The 7,443-nt window shown below is 67.1% G+C and overlaps 1 protein-coding gene across 1 annotated transcript in view; it reads left to right on the forward strand.

Moving 5' to 3' along the window:
- Positions 1 to 5,459, forward strand: part of CUNH3orf18 (chromosome unknown C3orf18 homolog) — a 6,860-nt gene extending 1,401 nt beyond the window's left edge. Inside the window, exons 2-5 of the mRNA XM_006108678.3 lie at positions 237 to 592; positions 2,935 to 2,960; positions 3,566 to 3,695; positions 4,956 to 5,459. Coding sequence (XP_006108740.1) covers positions 359 to 592; positions 2,935 to 2,960; positions 3,566 to 3,695; positions 4,956 to 5,036 — 471 coding nt within the window. The 5' untranslated portion in view covers positions 237 to 358 and the 3' untranslated portion in view covers positions 5,037 to 5,459. The remainder of the gene's footprint in view (positions 1 to 236; positions 593 to 2,934; positions 2,961 to 3,565; positions 3,696 to 4,955) is intronic.
- Positions 5,460 to 7,443: the final 1,984 nt, after the last annotated feature.

Raw genomic sequence — 7,443 nt, forward strand, 5'->3', positions numbered from 1 at the left:
GCTTCCGAGTGAGTGCGCTCCCCATGGCCATCTCCCCCACAAAGAGGGGCAAGGCTTCATCTTCACGTCCTCAAGCCCCTGGGAGCTGCAGCTATATAAAGCACGTGTCCCGATGTCCCCTGAACTTGGCCTTGTCCTCCAACCTGCATTTCCCCGGTGCCTTCAGAACTTAGGGGGCTTCCTCTCACCACCCAGTCCCATCCGCAGCCTCATGTTTTTTACTCTTTCCTTTCCAGCATCCAGGGAAGCAGGGAGGCCCCTTATGCAAGGAGGTGGCTGCCTGCACGCGTAGCCGGGCCACAGGCTGGGACCCTCCTGATGTCAGAAGGGAGTGGCCACAGGCAGTCTCGGCGTCAGCATGAATTCCAGGCTCCTGTCGGCCAGGGACTGGCTCAGCACCCGCCCGCCCACCTCTGAGCCTAACCTGGAGCCCGCCACGGACGGGCCCGCCTCCGAGCCCACCGCCCTCGGCCCAGAAGCCACCAGCTTTAACGACACCAGGGTGCCTGGTGTGGGCAGCGGCGCAGCCGGCGTGGGCACGATGCTCCTGTCCTTTGGGATCATCACGGTGATCGGCCTGGCCGTGGCCATGGTGAGAGCCGGGCGGCTGGGCTGTCCCGTGACCTTCCGTTGGAGGAGGGGTCAGGTTTGGATCGTAGAGAATCTGATCGAAGACAGTTGTCTGTTCGCGATCATGCAGTCCTCCCCCTCCCCGGGCACCTGTCCACTGGGGCCCAGGGACCAGAGAGGCCGCCTCCAAGCGGAAGAACCGGAGAAGGTCTGAGAAACGCATGGTGCTCTGAGCTGGGCCACGGAGGCCACACAGGAGGGGGAGGGTGTTTTCCGGGTGGAGGTTCCTGGGGGGCAGAGTTGGGAGGCGGGAGGTTCTGTGAGCAGCGAGCAGCCCAGGCGGCCGATGAGGGTGGGGGCTACAGGAGTCTCGGAGTCTGGGCGGAGGCTCTGCGAACGCAGGCCCCGGGCGTGTTCATTCATTCATCCACTGGTACCTGCCCTGGATCAGCCGTCAGCACCCCATGGAGCAGGGAGACAGGGTCCTGCCCTGGCTCTTACAGAGAGTGGAAGATGTGAAGCGGAGGCACCAGGGAAGCGCACAGGGACTGGGCTCGGGGTGGGGGGGCGCCTTTCCAGGCTGGGTGGTCAGGACAACCGAGGAGGCCACCTCAGAGCTGAGGCCTCGGGGCGGAGCCTGGCCCACGTCACGGGAAAGGCAGAGGGGCAGACATGAGGATGGAGGCTGCTGGGGGGTGGGGGCGCTGCAGGGTCCCCGCTGGTGCACAGGGTACTGCCAGCGCTGGCGTCTGCACCTGGAGGTCTGAGCTTTTCTTTTTTTTTTTTCTTTAACCCTCACCCGAGGATATTTTTCCACTGATTTTTAGAGAGAGTGGAAGAGAGAGGGAGAGACAGAGAGCAACATCGACGTGAGAGAAATACATCGATTGGTTGCCTCCCGCATGAGCCCCGACCAGGGCCCGGGCTGGGGAGGAGCCTGCAATGAGGTATCTGCCCTTGACCGGAATCGAACCCAGGACCCTTCGGTCCGCAGGCCGACGCTCTATCCCCTGAGCCACACCAGCTAGGGCGAAGGTCTGAGCTTTTCCTCTGGGACGATATAGGGACCTCAGAGCGTCCTGAGGGATCACTGGAGATTGTGCAGGCTGAGGCCAGGCAGGGCGGGTCCCCTGAGGTCCCCCAGCGGCCTGGCAGCGGTGGCTCCTGCCCGCGCCCCTCGCAGGCTCCGGTGGCCTCAGCTCAGGACGTTGCTCTGACACGCAGGCTGTGGATGGTCCGTCCGAGGCCAGGTTGCCATATGGCCCCACGGGCCCTGGATCACAGCCAGGGAGTGAGTGCCGGCCAGCAAGAGGGCCGGACGTGACACCCAGAGCGAGGCGGGCTGAGCAGTGTCTCAGGGCGGGCGGGGCAGAGGGCCAGCGCTTCCCCTTGGCACCCACATGCGGTTAAACAGCCGGAGACACCCCAGCTTCAGGGGCCAAGCAGGACCTAGAACCTGGCCTTGTAATTTTCCATGGAAGATTGTTATCCCAGGACCTTGGGAGAAGTCCCTCGCCCTGGGTCCTGGAGGAACATCGCAGGGCCAGGGGGACAGCCTTCTTGCCAAAGCCGAGGGGTAGGGGGGGTTACGGGCAGAGGCATGGAGGGCAGGACACAGCTCCTGGGCACCAGGAGACAGGCCCATAGATGTTCCCTGAGCACTGCTTCCTCTCCCTCATGCCAGCCTCAGCCCTGCCATGCTGGGTGCCAGGAGGAACGGGTCAGAGCCAGGCTGTGTTCCACTGGAGGGCTTCCTGGAGGAGGGGGGCTGCTGCTGGACAGTGAGGTTTGTTTTTTTAACATGTTTTTATTGAATTCAGAGGGGAAGGAAGAGAGATAGATAGAAACATCAGTGATGAGAGAGAGTCATTGGTTGGCTGCCTCCTGCACGCCCCGCACTGGGGATCGAGCCGGCAACCTGGGCATGTGCCCTGACCAGGAATCGAACCGTGACCTCCTGGTTCATAGGTCGATGCTCAACCCCTGAGCCATGCCGACTGGGCCTGTCTCCTGTCCTCTTCGCTCACTGGGCCTGGAAAAAGTGGGGGGAGGGGTGTGCTGAAGTGATGCCCTCCCCCTTCAGCCCTGAGGAGTCCCAGGCAGGCGCCCAGTGCCTGGAGCCGCGGCAGTGCGGGCAGCGGTGGGCCTACCAGCCGCCTGGGAAGACCAGTCGAGCCCACCTTTGCCCGCACTGCTCCTCCAGGGCATGTCGGCCTCTCACACCCTCAAAGGGAGACACAGGTGCAGGAGGCGTGTGTCCTGGGGTGGGGTCCTGAGGACTTGGGGACCCACGGTCTCCCGTTCGCCAGCCTCAGCATGTCCCCTGCCCGGGGCCGCTGCTAATCAGGGGCCCTTCTCTTGCAGGTCCTGTACATCAGGAAGAAGAAGAGGTAACTCCTCCCCGCCTCCCAGCACTCCAGCCCATGGGGCAGTGCGGGCGGCTCCAGGGCATGTGGGTGGGAAAAGAGAGTCCCTCCCGGGGAGACCCTTTCCACACCGCCCCCCCCTTCCCTCCGGGGGTTTCGGGGGAAAGTATTAAAAATTTAAAAGGAACCCCCTTTTTTCCCCAGGAAAAGGGGGGAGCCCCCCCCTGGGTTTTTCCCCCCGCCCGGGCAGGGTGGGCCCCTGGGATGGCCCCGGGGGGGGGGGAAGAAAACGGGGGAGGGTGGGGGATTTACCCTCCCAACCAACCTGCCCCAGGCCACCCCGTGGCCCAGGGCCGTGGCCCCGGCTTGCTCTGAGGCTAAACTGCACGGGCCCCTCCCCCCACCCCGCCGCCCAGCAGCTGTGGGTGGCACAGGCCGGGCCTAGGCAGTCCCCTGGGACCCACAGGTGCCGCTCTGACACGGTGCCTCCCAGGCTGGCGCAGGGGAAACGGCAGGCTCCTCGCGTGGCCGTGAGCTGTGGCTCAGCTGGCCAGCCGGCAGGGCCTGCGGGGGGAGGGGAGGGCCTGCCGTGTCCCAAGCAGCCTCTCCCTCCCCGCCCCGCCCCCCAGGCTGGAGAAGCTACGCCACCAGCTCATGCCCATGTACAACTTCGACCCCACGGAGGAGCAAGATGAGCTGGAGCAGGAGCTGCTGGAGCACGGCCGGGACGCCGCCTCCGCGCAGGCCCCGCAGGGCAAGGTGGGCGCTGCCCGGCTCCCCAGCCCGCGCCTGTCCATGACCCCCCTCCCCCACCTCCCTCTTCCTTTCTCATGCACCTTCCAGCACCTGCCAGGAGGTTGCGGGCGCTGTTGGCGGGGAGGGGGGGGTGTCAGGTTTGTTGAGAAATTGGCAGAATTGCTCCGTGGCCCACACCCCTCCGTGCGAGGCCAGGCCGGGGCAGCCCGGGGACCCGCCAGGCCCTGCAAGGAGCCCCCTGGCCACTCAGAGCCCAGTCTGCTCCTCTGCGGATGCGAATCTCCGCTCCTTCCCCCTGTGCCCAGGGGCCTGGGGCAGATGCTGGGGAGAGCCGTGGTCCTGAGTGGGGGCGGTTGGGTCCCCGGGGGCAGCGCAGCTCTGAGTAGACTGATGGGTCCCTGGTAACAGACAGACCCCAGGCCGGTGGGTCTCGCCTCCTACGTCCACAGGGCGGGGCCTGTGCGGTCTTCCTGCCGGAGTCATGGGCTTGCCGTACCCAAACCCCAAGGGCCACAGCAGCAGGAGGAGGCCTGGTCCCCCCATGGAGGCCCTTTGCATCCCTCCTCCCTGACCCACAGGCTGCGGGGGAGGGGTCTGGCCCTACCAGAGGCAGAATTAGGGGACTGGACCCAGGCCAAGCCTGGCTGGGGGTCCAGAGGCGCCCTGGTTTGGCCACCAGTCCCGGTCACCGCGCTCAGGACACGTTGCCCTGGGGATGGTCAAGAAATGGGGCTGAGATCGCAGTCGCCGGCCCATGGGACTCCTGAGCTGTGACAGCTGCTTCCTTTTTTTCTTTTTCTTTTCTTTTTTTTAAATATTTTTACTGATTTCAGAGAGGAAGGGAGAGAGAGAGAGAGAGAAGCATCAAAGATCGGCTGCCTCCTGCACACCCCCCACTGGGGATCGAGCCCACAGCCTGGGCATGTGCCCTGACCAGGAATCGAGCCGTGACCTCCTGGTTCCTAGGTCGACGCTCAGGCAGAGCCAGCTGCTTTCTGTGCAGCCGCCACTGGGCCTGTGCTGGGCTGGGCTGTGAGGTGAGCCCTGCTCCCCGGGAGCCGTGGCGCATGCATCATTAACCAGCCCCGGCCCGGGTGCTGCTGCCAGGCCACTGGGCATGGCGTGGGGAGGAGCCATCTGCGCCAGGCCCGGTTTCTAGGCTGAGCTGGCAGGGAGGCCTGGGCAGCAGCGGGGAGTGGGGCGGCCGGGCCAGAGGGCGCGTGGCCTTGGCCGAGGCCCCTGATGCCCTGACTCTCTCCGCAGACCACCCTCCCGGCCCAGGGCCCGGTGCAGAGGCCCAGCAGGCTGGTCTTCACCGACGTAGCCAACGCCATCCACGCGTGAGCGACCCGGGGACGGGCCTGGACCTGCTGCCACCGGCCTCAGCACCCACAGAGCTGCCTGCGCTCGGACCTGCCCGCCGAGGGCCCAGCCGCGAGGCCCCACCTGCTGACTCCAGGCTGGGCACCTGGCCTCCGCCATCCCCTGATGGGAGGCCCAGCGCCCTCTGTCAGGAAGGCCGAGAGCCACTGCCGGCTCCTGTGTTTTGCCCAGACCCCTCACACCCGGTCTGCTGCTCTCCGTGGAGGAAGTGGGGAGACGGGGAGAGGAGGGGAGAAGGGAGGGGAGAGGTGACCGCCCCGGTGTGGGGACAGTGTGGTGGCACCCAGGGACGGAGCTGACACTGCCCCACGGGCGAGGGAGCCAGGAGGGCCGCTCCCGCCCACAGTAGGTCCCCGTCGCAGAGCCTCCAGGAGTCTCCCCGCCACCCCCCCCTGAAGCTGAAGGGGAGGGGAGGTGGGGGCGGGTGTAGAAGTGGGGGCATAGGCGGCGCCAGACCTGCTGGAAGGCCTCGTGCGTGTGCAGGAATGTGCCCCTCCCTCCAGGGGCCGGAGGCAGACACGCTGTTTGGCTCCACCCTCAGGCTGCCCAGCCCCAGGGTGTGGGGAGCGCAGGGCACGCCACCTCTGCCCTCCACGCTCAGGGCTGAAGGAAGAGGGGGAACAGGGCGAGGGTCAGCGGCCCCATCTCTTCACTGGGCGCTGCAGGCGGCCCTGCCTGTGGTGTGCGGGGCCTGGGGCTGGGCATCTGTTGGTCCGAGAGCCGCGGTCACGGCTGCGGCCAGTGGGGGGTTCTGACCGCCTGAAGGGGGTGGGGTCGTACCCCCTCCCCACCCATGGTCCACCTCAGGGATTCTACCAGGCGGAGGCGCTGGGCCAAACGCTGGGCCAAGCCAGACTCCAGGGACCGGGCATGCGGCGGCCTGGGCACACACAGCAGCCGCCCCCTGCCCGCCTCGCCCCTGCCCGCCTCGCCCCCTGCCCGCCTCGCCTCCACGTCATTGTCCCCCGCTGGTTGGAGGGATGCGGGGGCGGCGTACAGACCTGTCGGGCAAATTGCACGTGTCAGGATGTGGGGGCCTGGGGGGCCTGTGGGGACGATTCGGGAAGGAGCCCCCCAGACGCTATAAATAGGGTGTCACTCGCGCATCGAGACTGGAATTGGCCTCATCTTCCCGCGAGAGCATTAAAGCCGCTACAGGACGTTCCCGCAGAGAGTGAGCCTGTGACTCGGGGTGACCCCGGGAAGGGGGGCCGGGGGGTGGGGTAGACGCGTGGACCCTGGCTACGGGGCACCAGGGGGTTTTCCTCCATCTGGCCCTGCGTCCGGGGCTGCCCCGGGCCTCACGCGTCCGCTGTGGACGGTGCCACGCCGCCAGGGCCGGGCCAGAGGAGGGAGGGCTGCGTCCGGGGCCAGGGCGGGTGTGGGCCCCAGGACACCAAGGGAGCAAGATCACGTGCTTCCCTGAGCGAGGGCCGGGAGGGGGGGCGGGGAGGGGGGCAGGGAGCCAGGCGGGGTAGAGGTGGGGGTGTGTGGGGGACTCGCCTGCAGGGCCAGAGGGTTTGGGGGAGAAGGACACAGGTGACCAGCCATGCAGGCGTCCTCAGGACAGTCCCACTTTTACCATTTAGATCCCACCACCCGGGAGCCCAGTGACCCGAGCCTCCCGGGGACACTGAGACTTCAGGCTGCCGGGAATGGAACTCAGGGGGGAGCCCCTGGTTCCAGGGCGGAGGCCTGGGCTGGAGGGGGGTCTCCAGGGGAGGGGGAGGGGGAGGGCCCCCAGCACCCCGGGGCCACCCCACTGGGCAGACAGCTGGCCTGTCCGTGACAGCCATGGTCTAGGGAGGGCTCTGCCTCAGCAGACCGCGGGGGGGTGCCTCGGTCCCAGCATGTGAAGCTGCAGGGCCCCATGTGGGGGGGGGGCCCTGAAAGGGGCCTGCAGAGCCAGATAGCACCAGGGCCGGGCTGGGGCTCTCAGGACCCCCTCCCCTGCTCCCCTGCCTGCCTCACACCTCCTTCCCGGGGCGACGGGCCTTCCTCGTCCTTGTCCCTCCCAGTACCTCCTCTTTCCAGCTCTCCCAGCCCTGGAGGGAAACCAAGTCCCCCAAGTCCCCGGGCTGCCACGGAGGGAGGGGAGCAGCAGGCACCGTGGGGGAGGGGCTCTGGGTCATGTCCTCCGTGTGACCTTGGGCCTACGGGCTGCCCACTGCCAGGCAGACGGGTGAGACAGGGCCGCTGCCCCATGACTGCTCCTGGGACGGGCTGTTAACGGGGCCCTGGGAAGTGCCCCCGGGCACTCGGGCAAGGGGCAGAAGCCAGCCCCCTCCTCAGGTGCGGGGGGGGGGGGGCAGGTGCGGGGGGTGCAGGGGCGGAACCAGGGTGAACGTGGCGGGCGCCTTCCGACGGG

The sequence above is a fragment of the Myotis lucifugus genome, unplaced genomic scaffold (assembly GCF_000147115.1).
Source record: "Myotis lucifugus unplaced genomic scaffold, Myoluc2.0 scaffold_3108, whole genome shotgun sequence".
Taxonomy (NCBI): Eukaryota; Metazoa; Chordata; class Mammalia; order Chiroptera; family Vespertilionidae; genus Myotis; species Myotis lucifugus.